The sequence below is a fragment of the Vanellus vanellus genome, assembly GCF_965231255.1.
Source record: "Vanellus vanellus genome assembly, chromosome: 8".
NCBI classification, from domain to species: domain Eukaryota; kingdom Metazoa; phylum Chordata; class Aves; order Charadriiformes; family Charadriidae; genus Vanellus; species Vanellus vanellus.
The window spans coordinates 10,657,603-10,684,269 of record NC_138913.1 but is presented as its reverse complement, the minus strand read 5'-3'; the positions used below and the strand labels follow the sequence as shown (position 1 = coordinate 10,684,269).

General features: G+C 39.0%; 1 protein-coding gene across 1 annotated transcript; it reads left to right on the top strand.

Moving 5' to 3' along the window:
• Positions 1–125: 125 nt before the first annotated feature.
• Positions 126–25,392, top strand: MCCC1 (methylcrotonyl-CoA carboxylase subunit 1). Its single transcript, XM_082487170.1, has 19 exons — positions 126–201; positions 1,515–1,561; positions 2,547–2,686; positions 3,139–3,234; positions 3,401–3,522; positions 4,543–4,690; positions 5,498–5,619; positions 6,772–6,883; positions 7,201–7,282; positions 8,089–8,216; positions 13,145–13,328; positions 13,795–13,904; positions 15,235–15,451; positions 17,014–17,100; positions 17,665–17,714; positions 20,007–20,144; positions 21,150–21,257; positions 22,292–22,363; positions 23,803–25,392. The coding sequence occupies exons 1-19, from the start codon at positions 143–145 to the stop codon at positions 23,920–23,922; spliced, it is 2,142 nt and encodes a 713-aa protein (XP_082343296.1). The 5' UTR covers positions 126–142; the 3' UTR covers positions 23,923–25,392.
• The last annotated feature ends 1,275 nt before the right edge of the window (positions 25,393–26,667 follow it).

Below are 26,667 nucleotides of genomic sequence, written 5' to 3'. Positions count from 1 at the left end.
TCCTCCTCCTCCTCCTCTTCCATCGCCTCCTCCCCCCGCCCGGTGGCTCCTCCCGGCTGCAGCCCGCCCCCGCCGCGGCAGCCACTGCCGGCCGTCCTGCCGCGCACACCCTCCCCTCCCGCCGGGCCCCGCGCTCGGCAACATGGCGCTGGTGCTGGCGGCCGAGCGGGGCCGCTGCTGCCTCTGGGCGCTGCGGCGGCAGTGAGTGTGGGGCGGGGAGGCGGTACGCGGCGCGCCGGGCCTCACGGCCCCTCAGGGGACGGCGGGCGCTGCCCCCGCGCTTTGCCGCTCCGCCGCTGAGGCGGCGCGCGCCGTGGCGGCCCGTTAACGGGGGCTGAGGGGGGCGGCGGCAGCGACCGCGGCCGGGGGTGGAGCCGGCGGCGGCTGTCGGGCCTGGCGCGGGGGGTGAGGCTTCCCACAGCCGGGCCTGGAGCCGGGCTGCCCGAGGGAGGAGGCGGGAAGGGGCGCTGCGCCTCGGGAGGAGCGGGGCCGCTGCTCGGGGCCGGGGCTGGCGCGGCGCGGGGGTGTGTGTGAATGCCGGTACCCCGGGGTTGTCTGTGGGGAAAAAAAAAAAAAAAAAAAACAAAAAAAACCAAACCCCAAAAAACAAACACCCACCCAGAGTTTCAGGCGTAGTTTTAGCAATTGGTGCGGGTTCCGTGGAACCGCTCCGGGTGCTCGGGGCTCGGTAACCATCGCTGTCCGCCCGCCGCGGCCGCCCCTCGGCCGGCTGCCGTCCTGCGCGAGGGGAGCAGGCGGCCGCGGCGGCTGCTCGTTAGACGTCTGGGAAATGCAGTAATTGACCCTCTCTTGTGGTCGTGTGGTGCCAAGGACGTCCCGTGGCTTTCCGTCCGGTAGCCTTTAAGAATTGCTGGACTTGGTCCAAGATTCCGAAGTTGATTTATACGCTAATTAAAATGGTCCCAGGAGTTTACTTTTACAGTTTCTTCCAGCCGCGTAGCCTTCTCTGTCTCATCTCTTTAGGACTTTTCATTAGTTTGAGGTTTAACGTAATTTTCAGATTTCTATATAGCTCTCTTTTTCCTGCTGTCCTTCACATTCCTCTCTTGCACCTTCTGTCCATATAAACAGCTCTTCTTTCCTTTGTTAAGCTTTTCTGGTTTGTGGTTGTTCATGTCTTCTTGCCTAAATATTTTGAGATCCCCTCTTGTAATTAATGCCAGATGTTGGCTGTTCTGGCCACTGAAAGAGTTGTTTGGTTTTGTTGTTTGTTTTTTTTTTTTTAATATATGTTGACTACTTCAATATGAAGAAAGCAAAAAAAAAAAAAAGCAAGGGGATAATTTCTGATGTGTTTAAATGAAGACACTTAAGGAGAGATCTGGTGAAGTTTGTACAGCCTTCCTTGTGCTTGAATGTGTTCTGTGTAAATAGTTGTATCAAAAGCTTCAGAGCTGTGTCAGGGCTGTCGTCCGCTCGCCTGCAGGTAGAAGTAGCTGGCTTGCCACTTCACGTAGTTTTGTAACACTTCTGTGTGCTTATATATTGTGCAGGCAATGGAACCAAGTACAGAGACTGGTGAAATGGGCCTCAACAATAGGTATGACATTTAACTTCTTTAGCTCCTAGGTTGGTTTGCTTTTGTCATGTGGATCCCTTTACAATTAGTTTTAGACTATTAGCTGCTGGAAAAACTGTCGGGTTTTTAAAAGAAATACTGAATATTTATATAGTTTTTGAAAACAGTAGTCTGTAGCTGACCTAACAAATAATCTTTAATGTGTAAGCAACATTTTGAATAATTTTATCCATCATATTTAGGTATACTTAATGAAAACTATTTATTTTCCTCCGAGTCCTTTTCTGATACAAACATTGCAAAGTTGTGAGAATTGTTTTTTAGGCATAATGGTATTTAAACAATATATGAAGGGAAGTTAAAAATATTTTGCAAGATCATTTAAACTGAATCTGTTGTCATGTCTGAAAAGATATGTTTTAGAATTCACAGATATATTTTCATTATATTAGATAATTTTAAGCTAGTTAGTTCTACCTGTGAGGTCTCTGACTGTGCTGCCCTTATATTTCTATCATGCTTTAACTGCTGTCATGAGACTTAATAGGAGCTTGTAAGTCACTGTTTAAAAACAAAAAGCAACGAAAACCTTCATATCTTGTTATTCCTTTGTGACTGAGTATCAATGGGAAATAGCACGCTTCAAAGAAATGTGAATTACTTCTGTTGGGGGGAGGGGTGGGTCTTAATTGCTTCCTGGTTGGTCCAGAAAATACACAGTAAAAGTCTAAGCATCAGCTTTTATGTTTAAGTGTTGTGTTAGGGTTTGAATAGGTTTCTTGGATTCTAAAAAGAAAAAAAGACTACATTAAACATACTTCTGCATAAGGACTCTAAGGAAAACGATCCAAGACTAGCATGGAAATGCTTTTGGATGAAGAAATGCATGAACACTATAAATGGCGAAAAAGAAATCTGAATTGTAAAATGGCTTTATTTCCAGGAATGTTTTTTAAGGATTTATTTCTTTTTAAAATTGCTTACTGTACTTCATTCTTGTAAACAGGAGGTCACAACATAGGGAAGATTCTTATTGCCAACCGTGGAGAAATTGCATGCAGAGTGATGCGAACAGCAAAGAAAATGGGTGTGAAGTCTGTAGCAGTTTATAGTGAAGCAGACAGAAATTCCATGCATGTAGCAATGGTGAAGTATATTCATTGAGTTTGTGATTGACATTCGTTCATGACAGTATTTCTCATTAATAAGTCCAGTGTGAAAGTAGATATGTGTGCTAATGCAGTTGATTTTCACTGCTGTAGAGTTACTTCCAAGTTCTCCTTGAATGAGTGAAAAGTTTGCCTTGTCTCTGTCTCAGCACCTGACAACTTTATGGGAAGCGCATTAAAGTTTGGCGCTCTAGCTCCAGAGTAGCCACTGGGGGTTAGAGAACGGACTCTTATTTTGGGAAGAAAGTCAGAATTTGTTTCACCCAGTTGAGCCTCTCCATGAAGAGAGGCAGTGATTTATACTGTTGCTTGCTAGCAGTTTGATAAACCGTATAATTAGCTCAGAAATTCAGTTAAATATGCTTTTTATGATCTAATAAACAGTCTGTGTTATATGGGTTTTGTGGTTTTTTCTTATTTCTATAACAGGCAGATGAAGCATACTGCATCGGTCCGGCACCCTCACAGCAGAGTTACTTGGCCATGGAGAAAATAATGCAGGTGGCCAAGGTCTCGGCAGCACAGGTAAGTAGATCACAACCTTAAATCTGCTGTTAATTCCATGTTCTTTAGTTCATCATTTGTACCAGTGATGTTTCCATCTTGTGTTTTCATAGCACTCTACTGACGTTTCAGGGTTTTCTAAGCTAAACTGTTATAAAAATAGGCTGGTAACGTTATTCTATTGTAGGCCATTCATCCAGGTTATGGTTTCCTCTCAGAAAACACAGAGTTTGCAGAGTTGTGCAAGCAAGAGGGAATCATCTTCATAGGCCCGCCTTCATCTGCTATCAGAGATATGGGTATTAAGAGGTATCTGTTTCTAATTTATTACTTGGTTATGCAATTTACAGTTTGGCAAAGCTAATTTTGTTAACAAATGACCTGTTGCTCCATAATTATTTTATTCTGTCAGCTTTAATTGTCTTTTATTTTTATGGCTTCCTTCAAAGGAATAAGCTCCAGGTTTATAGATGCGGAATTCCTATAGGCGCAGAAACAATCATGATTGTTCAGTTATTAGGACATTAGTAATTAAATACTGAACTGATTCTAGTTTTCTAGAATTGGGGCGTTGCAGTGTTACATGGGTAAGGGTTCAGCAGTCAGATTGGATTTCTTGTATATTGGTCGAAAGAATGGTGGAAAAGAAACACCGTATCATCGGTGGTTATTGTGGCTCATGTAAAATGGGGTGATGTTTTGTTCATCACAGAAGATGTTATTCTTAGTTACTTAGATCAAAGGCATGTTTCCAGGGTATGAAGTATAAATCAAGAATATGGAAATAAGGTTATTACCAACACATGAACTGTAGTATTAATTTCAGATGATTTATTTTTTATCGTTTCCTGCATAAGAATAAATTACCTCTGTAATTTAACTAGTTTTGCAAGCATATTTGAAGTTATAGTTGTTATGCTTGAGCGTTTCATGAGTGGTGTGAATCCAGCCTGTACCACGAAAAGAATACACGAAAAGAGTTTGCCTTTGTACAACTTTAAATGTAGTCTTGGCAGGATATGGTGTTGTAATTTGAAAAAGTTAGGTTTTGGCTTCTGTAATGTGGGTCAAAAGATAGGAAAGAAAAGTACACCTGAAACTGACCACTGCTTTTATGTGGAGGGCTTAGAGAAAAAAATCCCTATTTGAAACATTTGATGAATTATAGTCAAATCGTATGTAGCCCACTTATGTGCGTAGTCCCATCGGGGTGAGTGGACAGACATACTTCTGTGAGGAAAATTAATGTTGGGACCATAGACAGGTTTGGAGCTTAAAGCAAGAAAAAAATATTATCATCATTCTAAACACAAAACTATTCTGTCAAAGCACTTCCAAAGCTATAATGTCTGCTGCTGGCGTTCCTGTTGTTGAAGGTTATCATGGAGAAGATCAATCAGATGAATGTCTAAAGGAACATGCCAAGAGAATAGGATATCCAGTAATGATTAAAGCTGTTCGCGGAGGTGGAGGAAAGGTAAAGGAACTAATCTGTTTATCGCATGGTATAAAGTTGTCCTGTCTTGATTTCTGTAACTGAATATTCTAAAATAAATCTTTGAATACAAATAAAATGGAAAACTACTTTTGGTTAAAATTTATTATTAAAGTCCAGTCCAGCACTATGAAATCTCAGTTCCATTTGTTGTGCAGTCAGGCGCAAGATAAGTAGCTGCTGTAAATTGGAAGAGTTTTGTTTTTCAGTGGCTCTCCAGTAATTCGCATAAGCAGAAAAGTTGTCCTATGGATTTGTTTGTGTGAAATTAGATGACTTTAAGTTGTTACTTTGTGATAGCTTCTGTGACTTTTTTTGCTAACAGTTTTAAAGGTTGCATAAGAAGTGATTAGAAACACCATTTAAGTATTTGGTGTCTAGACACTTTTTTAACGTATGGTGAATTCTCTGTATAAATCTGATTTTACTCTGAAATAAATTTGTATAAAAATGACATGATGGAGAATTCTAATTATTTCTAAAATAGCTGTATTAATTTTGTAAATAAATCAGTTTCTGTCTGCCAACTGAGGAAAGTTTCTGTGATATTTGAGAATAAAATCCATATCAATGGATTGATTATATCTATTTTTTTACAATTGTTATGGCACTTTCAGTGGGACTTAGTAGGATTATCTTACTGGAAGCTTATACACAATTTTGCTAAAGTTTAAGAAGAAAGGGAAAAGTGTTACGTTGAACTAATTTCTTGCTATTTGGTTGCAATAAGGATTTTTCTTGTGTACTGTATTTTTAGACATGTATATATGCTTTTTTCTGTATTTTTAGGGCATGAGAATTGCTCACTCAGAAAGGGAGTTTCTGGATCAACTAGAATCAGCTAGGAGAGAAGCAAAGAAGTCTTTCAATGATGATGCAATGCTGATTGAGAAATTTGTAGATAATCCAAGGTGAATTTTTTTTTTTTAATATAAACACTGTAATGTTTATTCTACTGTTAAATAAACATAACTATTTTAGTATTAGGATGAAAATGGGTCTTGTATATATCATCTGCACTGTGGCAGGTGTTAATTTAGTCAATATTGTTTATAATGTATTGAATTTCTTGTAGTGACTTTGTTTTGAATTATAAGAATTAAAGTACAACTGTTTGGGACAGTGACGTTTAATGACATTGATATTCCTCCTTGAGTGAGCTTTCTAAACTCGATTTAGATCTAGAAAAAAAAAAAAAACAACTTTAAACTACATACCTGAGTCAAGCTGTTATGGTGTTTCTGCTGCCCTCAGGTATCCTAAACTAGTTATTTAATCTTTCTCTATTCTGGTATTTAAAATAGAAGTGATAGTCTTTAGCTTGTGCCTGACCTGTGAAACAGAGCTAATTTATTTTTTATAAAGAATTCTCACAGAGGTCTATTTGGTACTCTTGTACTTTAGATCTGTTTTTCTTGAAGCATCACTATAAAGAAAGCATTTATTCTGAAGAAACTGAGGGCCTACTGATGCTCTCAGATGGGCATGAGAAAAATCTCATTAAACTCCTGAGGAATTTCTTTTGCCAGCATCGGAGGATTATCAGAACGGTGACGGATCTTTGGTAGTTCTATACATAGAACGAAGTTCTGCCACCTAATGGTTGTCCTCTGAAATGGCGTGTTGAAATAAACAGTGTTATTCCTGAGCCAGGGCTGCTGCCTCTTGTGGATTGCTACACCGTATATTATGAGGGAAATCATAATTATCAAATAATAGTGAAGTGGTTTTACTTTTATGATAATAATATAACTAATAAAGAGGTAGCAGCCTTTAGATATGCATCTTGTTTATCCTGTGGCCTATGAGGTTTCGCTGCAGGAGCTGGCATTTAGAATCCTGTTTCATTTAGGAAATTGAGGAGGTCTACAACAGCTGAAATTCTGCATTATAGAAGCCTCATTTCTACTTTTTTGGCTATTTGAGGGCAGACACTTAAACCTGTAAGAAGTCCTACTGAAGCATACAGGACTGCGTGCAAGTTCAAAGTCTGTTTGTGTGAAGTGAGTCACGGGATTGGGGCTTCATTGAAATATGTTGAAACGTTTATTATTATGAAACAGACATGTTGAAGTCCAAGTATTTGGTGACCAGCATGGAAATGCAGTCTATTTGTTTGAAAGAGACTGCAGTGTGCAAAGAAGACATCAGAAGATCATTGAAGAGGCACCAGGGGTGAGCAGAAAGTTCTTACAATATTTTTTTATGAACTTGCATATTTTTAAAGTAATTGGTAACTCCCATCAAATGTATTTAGTAGGTAGTAATTTGTAATTCTCAGTAGCTGTTTTTAATTTTGCTGCAGAAAATGTTCTAATTGAAAGAATGACTTTCTTTAGAAAATGATTCTCAGGGGAAAGTTATGTAGATTTCAAGTATAACGTTAATAAGGATTTCACTACAGTTGCTAAATATCGAAAATATTAATGCTTAGTAGTATAATATTGCCAAAATTCACAATAATTTATAATCTTTTGTATTATTATTTACAGCCAGGAATTAATCCTGAAGTTCGAAAGAGACTTGGAGAAGCTGCTGTCAAAGCAGCTAAAGCAGTGAATTATGTGGGAGCAGGTAAGTCTGCGGAGGTATGGCTGCTCCAGAGATAGGCTTAATGAGACTTTAAGCCGCAAGGCAAATGGCATCTGATTGATTTTGATTATGACACACATCCCCCAATTTTTTGAGGATTAAACAAGTAATCGTATAGTTAATTCTGATGGAATTACAAATTTAAACTAGCATACCTGGTCTGAGCTCAAGACTAGTGGCAGCTGAAGAATAGAAAGAAAAAATTTCAGAGCAAATCATTCAATCAACGAAGTGCTTGTTGGAAGGTGAGCATTATGAATGTTAGTAAGTTTGAGCGGAGCAAGGGAAAAATAATTTATCTTTCAGCATACAAAGAATAATACTTTATATTCAAACAGTAAAGCCTTAAAAAAAAAAAAAGTCTCCCTGTCTGTAACATCCATACTATTTCCCAGTTGAAAAATAACCTGCTAAAATTATTTGTGACTTTTCTTACTGCTTTCTTTGGATACCTATTTTTAAAAAATAATGACACGTCCTGTGCATATACACAATACTTTAAGGAGTCTTGATGCACTTCTTACAGCTCTAACGAAATGCAGCTCTTACTATAGAGGAGAATGGCTACTAAACAGCACAGGATACATAAGAGTTTAAAGAAATAACCTTTCCTTTTTCAGACCTACATTGTGTGACCCTTTAAGATAATTTGTATAGAATTTAATGAAATTTAGTATATCTGGTTTAGAAATAATGGTCTTGTCTTGGCATAAATCAATTAAGTGTCTTAGGTGTCCGTTTTGAAAAAGTCTTGTTTTGGTAAAGTACCCTTTTATTAAATACTTCAGGAACAGTGGAATTTATTATGGATTCCCAACATAATTTTTACTTCATGGAGATGAATACCAGACTGCAAGTAGAGCACCCAGTTACAGAGATGATCACTGGAACAGACCTGGTGGAATGGCAGCTTAGGGTAAGCGTTAATTGATTTTACATGTAGAGTTCCTCATGTCCGGTGAATAGTGGTCTTTGATATTGCCTATGAGAGACCAGATGGGTTTTCAGATCCTCATCTTATATTCAGCTAATAGGGTAGAGTTTCCTTTGCTCCGAAGGAACATCTCATATTACTGTATTTGGTTGTGGAGCGTTGTGTAGATGCTCTGAATTCCAACAAAGTCTTCTTCCAGTTATGTAGAGAAAAAACAATTTTAAAGTATATTTAGGGAGGTTATAGAGAATGTGGAAAGTGGGAGGAGTAGGGTCCTGATCTGTCTCTTGCCATGCTGAAAATTTTTTAAAACTCTCTAGTTCAAATGTACCTCTGACCTAAAAATCACTCTTGGATCAGTCCATAGGAGGAAGACTTCACAAAACCATGTATCTGGTGTTATACCAGTATAGTCACACTTTCAATTAAATGTATAGTTGCTTGGTCTGAAAACAGGCTATTTCCTCACACGCCCAATTTGCAGAGAGATGACTCGCATGTTTGAATGATAACAGGAAGTTTTGGACCTTAGGGAACTGGAAAGGAAAAACAGTTCTGGTTAGATAAATCAAAAAGTGAGGACAGCAGCACACATTGAGCGTAAGTAGATAGGATAGGGAGTGTTTAGTGTAACCAGAAAGAAAATTAAATGGCAAATGCTTATGCAAAAAGGAGGAACTTTCGGCTTCCTGATGTGGGAACGTAAATTGGGAATTGAGTGCTGAGTTGGAGCAGGGATCAAACAATACTGGAAGAAAGAAAAAGAGGTAATGTGGAAAGGTTCAGTGGTCTTTCTTGGAGAGATTGTTTTTGTGAATATATGTAGTGCTACTCTTTCTTTGAAGACTAAGTTACATCCTGTTGTTCTCTGCTGAAATCGGTGGTGGCAGAAGGCAGAGTATGGAAAACCCCTGACACTTCAAAAGAAGATGAAATGTTGCTACAAATTTTTTAATAGGAACTTTTATTTGCCCATGCAGATGGAAATTGTGTAGCTTGCTGATAAAGGGTCTTCTCTGTGTTTAACTGCAGCAGGCTTATTATGTTGTCACTAAAAGCCCTGGGTTTTAGTCTAAAACTGTTTTTTTAGGAATCACAGAATCACAGAATTTTCAGAGTTGGAAGGGACCTCTAGAGATCATCTAGTCCAACTCCCCTGCTAAAGCAGGATTGCCCAGAGCACATTACTCAGGACTGCATCCAGGCGGGTCTTGAAAATTTCCAGAGAAGGGGACTCCACAACCTCCCTGGGCAGCCTTTATGGTGAGGGTGACAGAGCACTGGAACAGAAGTTTTTCCAAGTATTTGAACAGAACTTCCTGTGTTCTAACTTGTGCCCATTACCCCTCGTCCTGTCACTGGGAACCATTGAAGAGCCTGGCTCCATCCTCCTTCAACCCACCCTTTAGATACTTGTATGCCATAATAAGGTCTCCCCTCAGCCTTCTCTTCTCCAGGCTAAAGAGTCCCAGCTCTTTCAGCCTTTCCTCATAAGGGAGATGCTCCATGCCCTTAATCATCTTAGTTGCCCTTCGTTGGACTCGCTCCAGCAGTTCCCTGTCCCTCTTGAACTGGGGAGCCCAAAACTGGACACAGTATTCCAGCTGTGGCCTCACCAGTGCAGAGTAGAGAGGGAGAATGACCTCCCTCGACCTACTGGTCACACTCTTCCCTATGCAGCCCAGGATTCCATTGGCTTTTTTGTCAACAAGGGCACATTGCTGGGCCATGGATAATTTACTGTCTACCATGACCCCCAGATCCTTCTCCTCTGAGCTACTTCCCAGCAGGTCCGCCCCTAACCTGTACTGGTGCCTAGCATTCTTCCTCCCCAGGTGCAGGACCTTGCACTTGCTTTTGTTGAACCTCATTAGGTTCTTCTGTGCCCAGCTCTCCAGCCTGTCCAGGTCACGCTGGATGGCAGCACGGCCCTCTGGGGTGTCAGCCACCCCACCCAGTTTGATATCATCAGCAAACTTGCTGAGGATACACTCTGTCCCCTCATCCAGGTCATTAATGAATATATTAAACAAAATTGGACCAAGTATTGACCCCTGGGGGACACCACTGGTTACAGGCCTCCAACTAGACTCTGTGCCGCTGATCACAACCGTCTGAGTTCTGTCCCGCAGCCAACTCTCAATCCACCTCACTGTCACCTCATCTAGCCCATACTTCCTCAGCTTCCTAATGAGGATGTCATGGGAGACAGTGTCAAAAGCCTTGCTAAAGTCAAGGTAGATGACATCCATGACTCTCCCCTCATCCAGCCAACCAGTTATAACATCATAGAAAGCTATCAGATTGGTCAAGCATGATTTACCCTTGGTAAATCCATGTTGACCACTTCCAATAACTTCCTGTTCCTCAACGTGTTTGGAGATGACATCCAGAATGAGTCACTCCATTACCTTCCCAGGGACAGAGGTGAGACTAACTGGTCTGTAGTTCCCTGGGTCCTCCTTCTTGCCTTTTTTGAAGATCGGAGTGATGTCAGCCTTCCTCCAGTCCTCAGGCACCTCTCCTGTTCTCCATGACTGTTCAAAGATGATGGAGAGTGGTCTAGCAATAACATCTGCCAGCTCTCTCAGCACTCGCGGGTGCATGCCATCAGGGCCCGTGGACTTACAAATGTCCAGCTTGGCCAAGTGGTCTCTGACACGGTCCTCCTCAACTGAGGGAAGATCTTCCTCTCTCCAGACCTTCCCCTTTGCCTTCAGAGTATGGGATTCATGAGGGACAGCTTTAGCAGTGAAGACCGAAGAAAAGAAGGCATTCAGTAACTCTGCCTTCTCTGTGTCTTCCACCACTAGGGCACCTGTCTCATTCACCAGTGGGCCTACATTTTCCCTAGTCTTCCTTTTTCTATTGATATACTCAAAGAATCTCTTCTTATTGTCTTTAACTGCAGTGGCCAAGCTGAGTTCTGATTGAGCTTTGGCCCTTCTCATTTTCCCCCTACATAGCTTTGTTATATCGTGATAGTCCTCATAAGTTGCCAACCCCCTTTTCCAGAGAATGTAAACTTTCCTTTTTTTCCTGAGGTCCAGCCAAAGTTCTCTATTTATCCAGGCTGGTTGTCTTCCCTGTCTGCTTGTTTTTCGAGACAAGGGGATGGCCTTCTCCTGCGCTTTTAAGAGCACCTGCTTGAAGTATGCCCAGCCTTCCTGGGCACCTTTGCTCTTCAAAACTGCCTCCCAAGGGGCACTCTCAACCATGCTCCTAAACAGGCTAAAGTCTGCCCATTGGAAATCCAAGGTGGCAGTTCTGCTGGCTCCCTGCCTTACTTGATCAAGAATTGAAAATTCTATCATTTCATGATCACTCTGCCCAAGGCGACCTCCAACCTTTACATCCCCCACAAGACCTTCTCTGTTAACAAACAGTAGGTCCAGTAGGGCACTTCCCCTAGTTGGTTCCTTCACCAGCTGTGTTAGGAAGTTGTCTTCCACACACTCCAGGAACCTCCATGACTGTTCCCTCTCTGCTGTGTAGTATTTCCAGCAGACGTCTGGGAAGTTGAAGTCCCCCACAAGAATAAGGGCAGATGATCGTGAGACCTCTGCCAGCTGCTTATAGAATACTTCTTCGGCTTCTACATCCTGATTGGGAGGTCTATAACAAACTCCCATCACGACGTCTGCCTTATTGGCCTTCCCCTTAATTCTTATCTATACACACTCAACACTGTCATCCACACTGTTAAGTTCCAGACATTCAAAACTGCCCCTAACATAGAGAGCCACCCCACCACCTCTCCTTCCTTGCCTATCCTTTTTGAAGAGTTGGTAGCCATCAGTTACAGCACTCCACTTGTGTGTGTCCTCCCACCACGTTTCTGTGATGGCAACTATATCATAGTTTCCTTGCTGTACAATGGCCTCCAGCTCCTCCTGTTTATTCCCCATGCTGCGTGCATTAGTATAGATGCACTTCAGCTGGGGTAATTGTCCTGCCACTTTCTTGGGGGGACAAGCCCTAATTCGCACCTGATCACGCTCAGACACTACTGTAGTTACCAAATTATCACTACCCCTCATGTCTTTGCTGCCACACAATTCACCATCCCCCACCATCACTGGGACAGGCTGCAAGACCTTGCTAACACTTTTACCCAGAAGCACTGGTACGCTTCTCCCAGGCACCACTTTTGTAATCCTGGTTTCATCCCCATCCCCCTTCAAACCTAGTTTAAAGCCCTATAGATGAGCCCTGCTAGCTCTTGTCCCAGGATCTTTCTTCCCCTTCGGGTTAGGCTTCCCCCTCCTGTTGCCAGCATGCCTGGTTTCCTGTGGATGAGCCCATGATCAAAAACGCCAAAGTTCTGCCGGATACACCAGTCTCGGAGCCAGGAGACTGTTCTGTTGTTGGTATTCCTGTATTTGTAATGTGAATTCCTTTGACTAATAAAACCATGTTTCCTTCCCCATGAAAGGTTCTTAAATTGTTAAAATCCCTTAGAGGAACATCACTTAAATGTACAGATTCCATAGTATACAGAATAATCAACACCGTATGCCAGTAGTGCAGGCTGCCAGTAATCCATTTTATCATCTGTTTTTGGAGCAATTTTTCTCTAATAAAATCTTGTCTTAGTTGACCAGGCTTTAACTTAATGGCAGGAGAAAAAAAATTAGACTGTTTTTCCATTATGTTTTAGCTGTGTGAAATAATTAGGAGGTTGGTTTACACAATAATAATTCAAAATCCTTTGACTGGTGACTCCCAGAGAAAAGGAAGGAGTAACTTCAGAATTACCCTTTTATGACCTACTGCTTTTTTTCTCCTTGTGCTTTTTTTTAATATGCTTTCTAGTTGTTCATGTTTAGAAGAAAGATATTTAGTATTTCATACATTGGCATTCCAGAATATTGATCCCGCATTAAAGAAAAAAACCCCGTTGTTTCCAGGTTGCAGCAGGAGAGAAGATTCCCCTAATGCAGGAGGAGATTCTGCTGCGAGGACATGCATTTGAAGCTAGAATATATGCTGAAGACCCTAATAACAACTTTATGCCAGGGGCTGGGCCATTGTTGCACTTATCCACCCCACCACCTGATAGTTTCACCAGGATAGAAACTGGAGTCAGACAAGGTAAAACTCAAGGCAGTGGTGTAATCAGAAATACTTAACATCAAAAGCTTTTCTTTGTACGCATTTCCCTCTTTGGCCTAAATAAGTTACAAAGACAAATCTCTACAGAATTACTCTTCCTTGTGATTGTCTATGTTCTGAATTCAATTACGGAATATTTTATTTATCTCTATCCAAGTTATTGTCCATTGGATCACACTGATTATATTCTCATCACAGTTTATTAATCCTGCATTCTGATTTCAACAATGAATATGAGTTTGCATAATGTTGCCTATACAGAAGTCTGTACTGAAGTTGTTCTTGGAATTGAAATGCCAGGTCACATCATTAATGTTCTTTAAGGACATAGAGAAATGTAGTTGTCAATTATGTCAGAGTTTAATGCCATATGGTGTGCAGTACTGGGCATTACCAGCTCTCAGAAAGTGGTTTAGTGTTACAGCATTTTTTAAATATATTTTAGGTGATGAAGTTTCTGTTCATTATGATCCAATGATCGCAAAACTAGTTGTTTGGGCTGAGGATCGTCAAGCAGCACTGAGAAAGTTGCGATACAGTTTGCATCAATATAATGTAAGTAGAAGGAACCCAATGTGATTTCAGATCTTGAGCTAACTTTGTAAACGTCTTGAGCTAACAAAATATGCATAAAATACTACAGTAAAACAAAAGTGGTTTCTAAGAGGGAGCCTGCATTGTCACTACCATTTCAGATTCATTGTTTGTTTGCAAAAGCTGTGTGTTTTCCGAATTTGCAAACTGTTTTCATTGGTGGAGTGAGTAGAGGTAAATGTGAAATTCAGTTTTACACATAGATTTTTCTTAACTTTGCAATATCTTCAGTTGGATCATGCAGCTGGGACTTTGTAGAAGAGTACGGCTAACCGACAAGATTTTCAATTGTAGTGTGAGCTTTCTCAAAATTAAAGGAATTTGTAGGTGGAATTTGTGTCAGACTGTGTTTGCTTGTAATTTCTAATTTATAAAAACAATTAAATTCTTAGACTATACATGTGGTAAAGAAATATGGAGAGTTTTTAATGCTGTCAGTTCTTTTTAAGAAGTGGTCCCTTTTTCCCCTATAAAAATGATAGGTATTGTATCGATTTTCAAAAGCAGAATTCAGAAGGTTTGACTTGAGGTGAGACAATGCTATTTGGGTAGAATTAATTTACACTTTTAAATCAACAACATAAACATGAGGTACTGAAAATGTTTGGCCCACTATTGTTTTAGCTAAAAATGGAGATTACTGCAAGTGAAAGAGATTAAAAAGTTCCCTTGTTTTTTCAGAATTTTCTTAGTAGTTCTGTCAATAAATGTTGACAGCACAGTGTAGTTACCAGTTTCACTGATTTCTCTAAAATAATGATTTATATTTTCATGTTATTTGCTTAGGTATTTTGCAGTAAAGGATATTGATAGTATATAGTAAATTTATAAAAGTCACTGTTCCCATTTGTTACTATTAAAAGATCAAATATGGAATATCTGAAACTGTTGTAACCCATTTTTAATAAGAGGCACTTTTCATATTAGGAATGTTCTTTTAAATACTTGGAGCATGATTTTCTGAAACAGTAGGGTTTTTCTACTGAATTACCTCCTATTACTATCGCTGGGAAACTTTCTTTGACTTTACAGTGGACAAAGGTCGTGTTTTGCAAACAGTGCTTTTGAGAAAGCTACTGCCAGGGGTTTTTTGTGTGTGTTTTTTTTTTTCTTTTTAAAAACAATGGTTTCATTCAGACCAGTTGAATTAATTACATTTTATTGATAAACTTTGTGTTTTGATGGTGCTGTCTGAAGAAAGATTCGTCTATTATCTATGCATAAGTTGAGCAGAAGGCTGTATATTCATTCATAACTTCATTTTTGGCAATATGCTTCTTTTTCTTCACAGATTGTAGGATTAAGCACTAATATCGACTTCTTACTGAGCCTGTCAGGACACCCACAGTTTGAGGCTGGAAATGTGCATACTAATTTCATTCCTCAACACCATGATGAACTATTTCCAACCAAAAAGGCAACCCCACATGAAGTTATGTGTCAGGGAGCTCTAGGACTAATACTGAAAGAGAAAATGCTAACAGATGCTTTTAGAGATCAGTCAGATGGTAAGGATCATTCTTCTTTTGTTTTATGTTACTTGGGACTGGATGAGACAGTGCTGTGAGCTCACGTACAGTTATTTAATGTGTGTGCTCCCTTTTTGCTTTACTTTGTGCCTGCTTAGGGTTCTCAGTTCTGGCATCTGTCAGATCATAAAATCGTTATGGCTGGAAAAAACCTTTAATATCATCAAATCCAACCAATATCTAACTCTACCAGGCATACTTCTAAAGCATGTCCCTGAGCACCATATCTAGAAGGCTTTTAAATACATCCAAGGATGGCAACTCAACCACTCCCTGGGCAGCCTGTTCCAGTCTTTGATAACCCTTTCAGTGTAGAAGTTTTTCTTAATGTCTAACCTAAACCTCCCCTGGTACAACTTCAGGCCATTTCCTCCTGTCCTATCGGTTGTAACTTGTGAGGAGAGACTGACACCCTCCCCCCCCCCCCTCTACAACCTCCTCTCCCATAGTTATAGAGAGCAATAAGGTCTCTCCTCAGCCTCTTTTTCTTCAGACTAAACAACCCCAAGTCCCTCAGCCGCTCCTTCATAAGACTTGTTCTCAAGACCCTTCACCAGCTTCATTGCCCTTCTCTGGACCCTCTGCAGCACTTATTTACACACAGAGCAGACTATAACTTTTGTTAAGGGGCAGATATTGAATATATCACCACTGTAATGTACAGACTGCTTCCCACAGAACTTCAGATAGGCGCTATCTGAAAGACCTTGAGATTCATAATCAGTGTCACTCTGTACTCTTTGCTCTTTACAAGCATAAACAGTGAGTGTCTGTCACTACTATTCCTACAGTTGGCCCAAGGTCTTTAGAGATAAAATTGTCCCTGCAAGGATTGGGAGAGGCAGTAGGGTTTAATGGAATGAACAGGACTCCAGGAGCTGAACGTTCTTCAGTTCTGACACTGCTAATGGCTATACCAGTGGGGCATGTGATTGCTGTTAACAAAAATTTCCTATAAATCTAATGTATGCTGCCAACAACCTTGGTAATTTTCTTTCCTCCTCCACTTTAACTATGCTGGAAATGTGGGAGAGTGGGATTGGAAAGATTCCCATACGCTCTTCCCTTGCTTCAAGAGATGATGAACTAATCAGGCGCTATCGGATAGCTTTATATGTGATCCATTCTCAGAAAAACTAAGTAATAGAAAACCCCTCGATCTTCCCAGGCAATATGCTGCCATGTTTGACTACTCTTATGGTTGGAACCTTCACCTAAAGGCTAAGCCAAATCTGCTGTGTTGCAGTTGAATTCCCATACTTTCTTGCCCTGTTCAAGGATGTGTTGGTGGAGAACAGTCAATATCCATCTTAGTAAGCGCTGTTAGCGCCATATTTTCTGTAGGTTACACAGCCCCAGTTTATTCAGCGTTGAAGCTTGTCGCTATCTATTACAGTGGTTCCCCAATCTTTGATGTGCAATATAAATATATAAGTATGATGGTAGTAATAGTAGGACATTGATTTCATTGTGTAAGTTCTAAGTACTGTGTTTTATCAAAGTAGAATTAAAGTAACATATCTGTATATTTTGTGTTTTAGATAAATTCTCACCATTTGCATCCAGCACTGGTAGAAGAATAAATATATGTTATACTAGAAAACTGTCTCTGCTGGATGGGGAAAACAGTAAGTTAACAAAAAACTGTGTGGAGGGAGAGGAGATACTCTGTGGATACAGTTATTTCAACTTGGTGCTTGAAAATTCAGGCTAAGAAGCAACAAATGGTAGTACTATGAGTTTAACGCATTTTAAGCTGGGAATTCACAGAATTGCATTATTAATCCACACTGTTAGAGGTATAAACCAAATTCAAGTGACACTACTAATGTTCATAATTTAAATGAGTAACATTGAGATTTTTAAGAGATGAGTGTCATTGACTTTTTTTTTTTTAACTTCCCTTTGGTGTCAAAGTGCTTAGCACTTTTTCGTATCAAAAATCTGTTTTCTGCCCAGATAACATATTTCAGAGCGTAACAGGAGGTGTTCATCTTTGAAAAACAAATTGTCTAGAATTCTGTATGAAATCTGCAACGTGTACTGAGCTAATCTGAAAATACTCTTTTCTTAGTATTGGTAGGTCACTCTTTTTATCAAGAAAGACAGACTAAATATTGTTTATATGTCATGATTCTCTAGATCCTATAATTAAATCTACTCACATATACATGTTTTGTTTTATTGAACAGTTGTGGATGTAGCTGTAAGTTACAATCAAGACGGGTCATACAACATGCAGGTACAAGTCCTATTTTTTTCAGATATTTCATTAGAGAAAAGAACAATCGGTTTCTTGTAGACTTCTCTTGGTATTAACTGTTACTAAAGTTGCTTTGTAATTACTGATACAGATTTCTATTTTTGGTTTGCTTGCAGCCGTTGTTGTAGACTATTATTTGGGCTTGAAATTATCTTCATTACCTGCTGGATTGGCGTGGAAGAGCTACTAAAATGCTTCTGAAAATAAGGCTAAGAAAAGCATTTGTTTTTCCAGTATTTAAAGATCTTACTCTGTTCTCTTCCTGAAATTTGTCTTTCTAAAACATTGGAAGTTAGATTTAAATCTGCATTTAAAAAGACTTTTTTTCCACAGGACTCCTGCTTTATTCTGTGCATGGGGTGGATCTCCTGTAGGATAAATAAAAGATTTCTAGAGCGTTATCTGTAAGATAACACTTTTTTTATTTTGAAGATGGAAATTGGAAAGTGATTACCAAATGAGATGAGGAATGATGCGAGTAGTAAATCTTCTGGTTAAATAAGTGAATGATGCCCCATAGAATTGGCTTCTTTCTCTGTTTATGCTATAGAGGTCCTATAGGATACAACTCAAGATGCTTTAAACATAGATATTTTTGTGTGAGCATGTGTGATAATCTCTAATTGTGTGGCTTATGGGGGTTGTGTTTTTCTGAGTGTTGAATATCTTTCTTGCATCACCTGGAGTCGAATGGGTTTTCTCAAACGTTTGGCACCCAGAATGATTGCCGGCTCGAGAACGCAGCCTCTCTGTAGTTCAGGTTCTTGTTTCCAACATTAAGAAAAGGGGAATTATGAGAATAAGTCAGTGTTTATGAACTGCTTAGACTGTACAGAGATGAGCGTACTAGAAAAATAGTGAGAAAATTATTGTGCTTTTATGTGTATAACCACATATTGGGTAACTCAAACCCATATTTCTACTGATACGAATATCGAGATAACACACATCCCTCGAGTAATACATAGGTTATTTTGAGAGTATTGATTACATAAGTAGTGCAGGAGAGCTTTTACACTCCAGGCTTACCTCATATAAGTAATGTCAGCAAAAAATAAAAAGAGGCTGGAAGGAACGTAGAGTGGGGCCTTTTGGGGAGGGGAAGTCCAACCAGGGAGAACGTAGACTCCCAGGGAAGAAGGAAAGATGGGGGTTGAGATGGAAATGGAGAGAAGCCGGAGAAGAGGAATGGAGAAACAGAACTGGGAGCTGATCATGAGGAAGACAGTGCGTCTGGAGTGCTACAAAACCTGTCCTGAGGCCAATCAACTAGAGCAGGTTGCTGGGCCGTGGAACTAGCAAGCACTCACAGTGCTGCCCAGGGTGTTGCCCTAATTTGCACCCCTGCTCAGGATACTGATCAAGCAAACGATTTTTTTTCTCAGGGATCAGTATTACATCAACAGTATTGTTTCTAAGCATGTTGTGAGGTATTCATTCAGTGGAAAAATAGTATGCGACTTTATAAATGAAGACTGAATTTTATCCCTACTTCTAACATCCTGAAAGACCAGCAAGTCTCTGATTGTTTGCTGAGTGATGTTAGACTTAAAACTAAAAATTTCAGGTAAATGTAATGCACTTGCGTTCATATTCTTACTGTCTTTGTATTCTAGAGTTGTGGCAGAGGTGCACGCTGATGACGTAGATGAAAGGGTTACCTACAAATACATGATCTTTCCATTTGGTCTTTCTTTTGCAGTTTCGGTGTCTAATTGACGCTGTCGCCATTACTGCTCTCCTTTGCTCCTTTGTAGGTTTACTTGAGTATATTGTAGTTTTTGTACTCTGAGCTTACAAGAGTGAGGAAGTTACCTGCCTTTCAGAAAGTATTGTGGACTCTTGGGTATCAGCTGAATAGCATGGATTTTTCAGTTTGAAGAAAGTCAAGATGCTAGGACAAACTAAAAATACTGGATTGTAGTAGTGTCACTAAACTGAATATTCTGATTTTTTTTTGTTGTTTTTTTTTTTTTCCTGAGAAATAATATTGCTTTTCATTTTGCTGAGTGCTATTGCATAGTTTATGACAAAAATTGTCCTGGAAGAGCATAATAGCTAATCTTCTGAGCTGATTGCATTGGATGCACAATACAGTCTGTGAACTGAAAAATGAAGGATACGTAAGATTTAAAAAGACTTTTTTTTTTTTAAATTCCAGAATTATCTATGAAAAATCACAGGTTATGAGTCTGCACTACAAATACTAACTTTTGGTTTATTGTTCATGAAGGGTTAGGCTTTGTTCTTATAAAAGCATTTAACTTTCAGATTCAAGATAAAACGTTCCTGGTTTCTGGAGAGATGTTCAATGAAGGTGATTCGGTTTACTTGAGGTCTTCAGTAAATGGAGCAGTGTGTAAGTCCAAATTGGTCATTTTGGACAACACCATTTATCTCTTCTTTCCGGTAAAGTTCCTTGCTTTATTATCACAAGTATAAAATTTCAGAGTTTCATCCATGTAAATGAGCAATATAAATTGCAAAAGAATGTGAAAGAGTGATAATTTACATTGGCCTATAATGTTTTGATATTTGTTGGATTTATAGCTATAATTAGAAGTTAGTTGATTATGGTCAGCGAGTAAGAAAGTAAATTACTTTTAGAAAGATACAATACAATTAGGTGAATCAGAGTTGCAAATGATGGTTTTGGAGGGGGAAACACAAAATATTAAAATATTAAAAGTTTGTCGTGGAACAGTAGCAATTACTTCAAACTGATAATTATTTGAAAGTGCTTGTAACGGATACTTTTATTTCAGAGTGTCTCATTTCTAATATTAAATGGTAAGAAAGAAATTTGTGGTATCAGAGTGGAGTCTGAGGTGGGGGACCTAGAAGAAATCACGGTAGTTTTAGGGTATGGGTAGGATGTGTGGGAGAAGGAGTCTTTGGGAAACTTTGGGTAGAGAGTCTGAGAGGAATTAGGGGATTTTGAACAACGGTGAGAAATTTTCATTAAACTTAGCACTGAATCCATTTCACTGTGACTTGAGAAACGCTGACGTTGACAATGGTTGGTAACGAAGATGACAATGTCTGTCTTGTCACAGCAACCTACCTACCCCTTGTGCAAACAGCCTTTACTCATTTTCTAAAACCTGTGCCGTTGCTGCGTGAATAGGGAAGGCATGGGTTTGGTACAAGGGTCCACGTGGACCCTCTCTTTAACTGGGGTAGTTCCTTCCTTGCTGATCCTTAGCAGCAGCAGCTGCGCCCTTTAAGGACTTAGACATTGGCAAAGTAGTAAGCATGCCCACAGTCCTTTTGGTGCCCTGGCCCTGGTAGTCTGGCACCCTAAACAGCTGAGTTGCCTAAAGCTGAATCTGTTCTTTCCCTGTATGTCCGTATGTGTACTAGCAGTATTATTTTACGTTACTAACTCGCGTGTCATTGATTTTATTTCTGTAGGAAGGTAGCGCTGAGATTGGCCTTCCTGTACCCAAGTACTTATCTGCAGTGAGTTCGGTGGGAGTGCAGAGTGGTGCTGTAGCGCCCATGACAGGCACAGTTGAAAAGGTAATTTTAATAATATGGGTAGGAAATGAATTCTCCAATATATACCCAAGTTCAGTCTTCCAGAAATGGTGCTTGCTCTGTACTGCCAGGAAAGAATCAGGGCCAGAAATGTCAGTGCTGTGTGACTCCTCCCAAATGGAAGAAGCCCTGTTTACTCCGAGTTTTCAGCAGCCACCCAGGAGTTTTTCAGGCTTCTAGTCTTCTTGTTCTAGAGCTCCGGAAGATCGGAATATTTAGCTAATCCTACTGCTTAAGAAATTTTTTACTTCATCTTAATTACTTTTTAAGTCAGAATTCCCTGAAGTGTCTGTCATAGGCTGTTTGATCCACTTCATCTGGAGTGATGGAATGCTAGATGGGAGATGCTAGATGCACTTGCAAAAAAAGAAAGATTCAGAAATGCCTTTTTTTGTTAAGCTGTGTGTTTCGCTGCTTCCATTTTTGTTTCTTTTTCTTTAGCTCAGCAAGTCTTGTGTATTTCTCTGTAGAGTGATGAAGTTTCAACAGAAAAGAGATTTCCAGCAGCGTTTAGTAGTTAAAGGATTCTGCTAGCGATAGACAGGCATGAACTCCTTCAGAAGGTGGAGTACGTTGGACGTGGATCTCTTACATACTACTAAATCAGAGTTATTGTAGAAAAACTAGGTGCCTAGCTCTTGCAATCTTCTTTCTGGATTTTGTTTTAAAAACAGCTTTAGGGACTGGCTCCGGGAAGAGGTTCTGCACTTTCTCTCTCAAAATAGAAGCTTTTAAGCCCAGAAAGGGTAGAATATACATTGTCCTTTCTAGTGTTTCTTCTTTGATACATAAATGGCTTCCTGGTCATCCTCTTGCTGTATTCTTTCTATAGCCTCTGACTTCCCTTGAGTATTATCTAGAGAACTCGGATACCCAATGCAACAATAATAAACATATTACGAGGCTGTTTTGCAAAACCACAGTCACTCAATTGATTGTACTAGCCAAGATCCAGCTGATGATTTTTAATGGTACAGACATACATGATTTTTTCCCAATTTTCTCTTGAATTGTAGGTGTTTGTGAAAGCAGGGGATAAGGTTCAGATTGGAGACCCTCTAATGGTTATGATAGCTATGAAAATGGAGGTAAGTGGCATAAAAAAGGTTTTAATTACTGAGAAATTAAGTATCTGGTCAGAATTTAATCATTTTTGGTTGCATTATTGAAGTATGGTGCAGAGTGTAGCTTGCAGATGTCAGTATCGCTTCATATGCTGTGAAACAAGTGTTGTGTCTGACTGGATTTAAGAGGATTATATTTGCTGTTATTTTATTAACAAATGATGATTTATATAATCCATGGTATTCTGCAGACGTTTTAATGTTCATTTGGTTAGCTTTGTCAATCCTCTCCCCTGCCCTGCTTTCATTTTTTTAGCAGCAAACTCCCTAAGTGTCTCTCTTGCTCACTGTGATGTGAGCATACGTAATGTCTGCAGTTACTTCATTCAGAATTTTTTTTTGTTTATAATCTTTTTATTATTATTATTTACATAAAGTTTTACCAAGAGTACACTAGAGATTCTTTGTAATTGTCCATGTGGCATTCAGTGGACTAGCATTTTGGCCATTGTATCTTGTAACATCACTTGACCATGGCTCAGATTGCTTGACCTATAGTTTTTGTAGCCTGAGCTGGTTTGGTTTGGCTACTAGTTGATTTTAAACTTCAGTTTGTGGTAGCAGAATTAACACTGTTGAGAAAATTTGCCTTTCCCTTATCATGCCCTTTTGTAAATTACACTCAAATTATATGAAATACAACTGTGCACTAAAAAAAAATTACACCCAAAATTATTTGCAATCGGATGCTAAATGTTTGTGCCTCTCCAGCTGATATCTCAGACTGACATTAGCTGAGTTGTTCTTTTTTTTTAGTGCTATTGAAATATAAACTGTGAAATTTTAAAAGCAAATTATTTTTTAAATGAATCCTTGCTTAGATGTGAGGATTTAATATCTGATATTAAATGTTTTGATATTAGACTAACACTATGTAGAAAATTACCAAGAAATAAAACTTCAATGGAAAACAAGTTCCTTTACTGTCACTAGTAGCTGTATCTGTATTTTGTTTAGATTTTGCCAAGACCCCTCCTGGCCAGCAAACAAAAATATTTTTAGTAAATCTGCAGAGTCCTCTCAAGGGAACAAATCTGCTATATGATTAACATTTCGTACTAAAACTATTATTTCTGCCTGGTTATTTATTATCATACCAAAAAGTGTTAGTGAAGTAAAATAACATTCAGCTTTTCCTAGTTCAAAATATAATACTATATAGCATTTTTGTCCCCAGTATCAAAATAAATATTTATGAGAAAATAAAACTTGAAAAAGGACTAGGAGAACATTCTAAAAGAAGGTTTTAAATAAATATACATGTGCCAGAGGAAGTAAGTAACTGTGTTCTGTTCTAATTTCACCGAAGAGTAATATTAGCATTTGCTGGAGGAGGGGAGGGAAGAGACGGAGGAGGGGAAAAAAGTACTCTGCTGGCTCACTGTTGATGTGTTTCTGCGCAGCACACCATAAGGGCTCCAAAGGCAGGAGTGATAAAAAAGGTTAATTTCCAAGAAGGTGCCCAGGCCAACAGACACGCTCCGCTAGTTGAATTCGTGGATGAAGAGGCCGAGTCAAAATAAAATCCAAGGAAGGTGCATTTTATTTTTTGTACTTTGCTGCTTTTCTCTAAGGAGAAGATTTCTTCATATTTTCAGCAAACTGTTTTGTATAAACGATCGGGGAATTGGTTTCCTCTGCACTTCCTGCATAGTTTGACAGTAAATTATGCTGACTTTACTGAAATTTGGATATCACTTTACTGTAATCGTATATATAACTCGTGGACCTACGTGATTGTTTTTCAGTGGTTATGTTTGCCTGTGAAAAGGCATTAGACTGGAAAAAATGTGGAACTCAAAGGATGGGAAAGGTTAGTAAGGACTCTAAGTTACAGACAGCTAGGGTTCTTCTGCCTATTTTTTCATTCACAGCTGCCTTATTTCCCTGAGATGCGAGAGCACTAATTTGAAGGAAATCTGAAAGGTGACAATTGATTTTTGAATACATTTCTCTGACAAAATTCCTGTTTGTGGCTTATGTTTTTGCCTGAATAGGGAATTCCAGTTTGTTACTTAGCCCAGGATCCCTCTCAGTCATTTTTGGTGCATCTTTTTTCCAGTTTACCTCAATGAGTAGTGAAAATTTGCATTTCAAAAATTATTTAATATACTGTGAAAAATCTGATACAAAGCATTTTTAAAATACATATTAGCATTTGCTACACTAATCAAAGCTGGAACATAAGTGCTTTCCAAAAATATCGTTTGATCTTTAAACATGAAGTAGAAGCACAGAAAGATGATAGGCTTATTTAATACTTAGAAAGTGTGCCAAACTAGAATACTGACTGCAAAATTCTCATTACTTTTCCCACGTTGTTCACATTCTAATGTATTACTTATTGGCTAGAACGAAGTATACCAAAGTCTTTGTAACAACATGAAACATGACTAAGAATAATAGTCAGATTTTTTTTGTATCTGCAGTGTTGCAGAAAAGAAAACGGGTGGGTTTTTCTGATATGCAAAGAAAATATTTCTCAGACACAGCATACTGATCATTTGCCATAAATTTATTTTAACTTATTTAAAAAGCACCTCAGAGAAACAGGAAAAGGGAAAGGATAATACGTTTTAATTGTTGCAAACTTGCAAATCTTTTCACCTTTTAGTACGTCAAAAAACTTCACCTTAACTAATTTAAGACTATAACATGGTTTATACTGCAGAAAGGAACAAACTGATCGCAAACTTGTAGTTACATCTGTGCAAATGGATCCTTATACTTACCTGAAATCTCATCTCTGAATCAATATACAATGTCACAGGGAATTCTCTGATCTGATTCTATAACTGCGCAGCCTTGCCTGCAATGCAGACAAAAATTGTAAAAAAGTAACGGCTCTGGAGGGTCTTGTGTATTAAAAGCATACAGTAATACTTTTCAATTTTTCTTGTAATCCACCTAAGAAAAAAATTACACTCCACTGATCATCTTGTAGAGTATTGCCACAGTGATTTTTATTTACTGCCAAATAAAAACTAAGTTTAACTAAGCTTAATGTTTGTTTTCATTTTTCTCCATTTTGTTCTTCCTTGGTTGCTGATGTTATGCATTAGTTTTAAGCATCTGTTTTTATATCATCATCTGATACCTGACAGACCACAATCTGCAGATCACATTTAGGAGGCAGTAATCCAAAGTCGTAATGGGTTTCACTGCAGGTAAGTTTAGTGACTTGATTTATCCAAAAATCGAATCTATGTATAAAATCAGGTATTCAGTCCTGAAGAGACACTGCAGCTTGGTGTTTATTATTTTTCTTTCCACTTGAAACTTCTATGTTTCCAGACCTACTTTGCTACACTGAATCTGTGTCAAAACATTAAAACTCACAGCATGAGGTTCTCTGTCCACTAAGTCTGCACTGCTCCAGCCAGTGAAACAAGAACACGTTCCTTGGAAGCTGACAAAATGTCTCCTGAAGGAATGAAGAGAGACAAATAACTTTACCAGTTCTCACTTCCCCTCACTTCTGAAAATTAGCTGTTATGTTTTTTCTCTATAGGTTTCCACTGAGATTGATTTTTCAAATAGTAATGGTTTTGTTTATTTCAGAATAAAGTCTCTTGCAGAAGTCACTGTCACGATTTGCACACTTGAAATGTTTTGCTGTAATGTGATTTAATTGAACTTAGAGATACGCAAAGAATTATTACAGGTAGGTTGTTCCTGTAACCCAGAATTTTAATTTACAAAATATTCGGGTTTTTTCTGTTTATTGCAAATAAATCCTTGTGTTATAAATGTGTATTAATAAGAGCCATATGATAACACAGCTGTAATGAAACTGTTGTCTGTAGAACACTTAGTGGTAGAGTAAGAAAGGAAAAAATTGGTAATTGTTTAAAATGCAGTATTTTAGTATTCAAGCTAAATGGATAATCTCTGCCAGTTACTCGTTATCAATATAACTTTTCACCTTATTCATGCTGAATCAGTGATTAGGACACAGGGAGTAGAAAGCAGGAGAGCAGGACTGTGTTCTTATTTTGGCCACTGACTCACTGTGACTTCAGGCAAGTCACTTAGTAGCCTGTGTTTCCACCTATTTAATGAGGTTGATGGTAATCAAAACACTGCAAAATTTGTGGATGCAGTGATTTATAAGTAATTATTTTCCATGCTTGCTGGTAAAATTGTAATTTCAGATGTAGACTATTTTTACTTGTAAGGTTTAGTTTTTTACCGCGTATAAATATCTATAGGAGTGAATTGTAAAAATAAAGTTTCCAATGTGTGTTGAATCCTTTGTTGTAATGGTT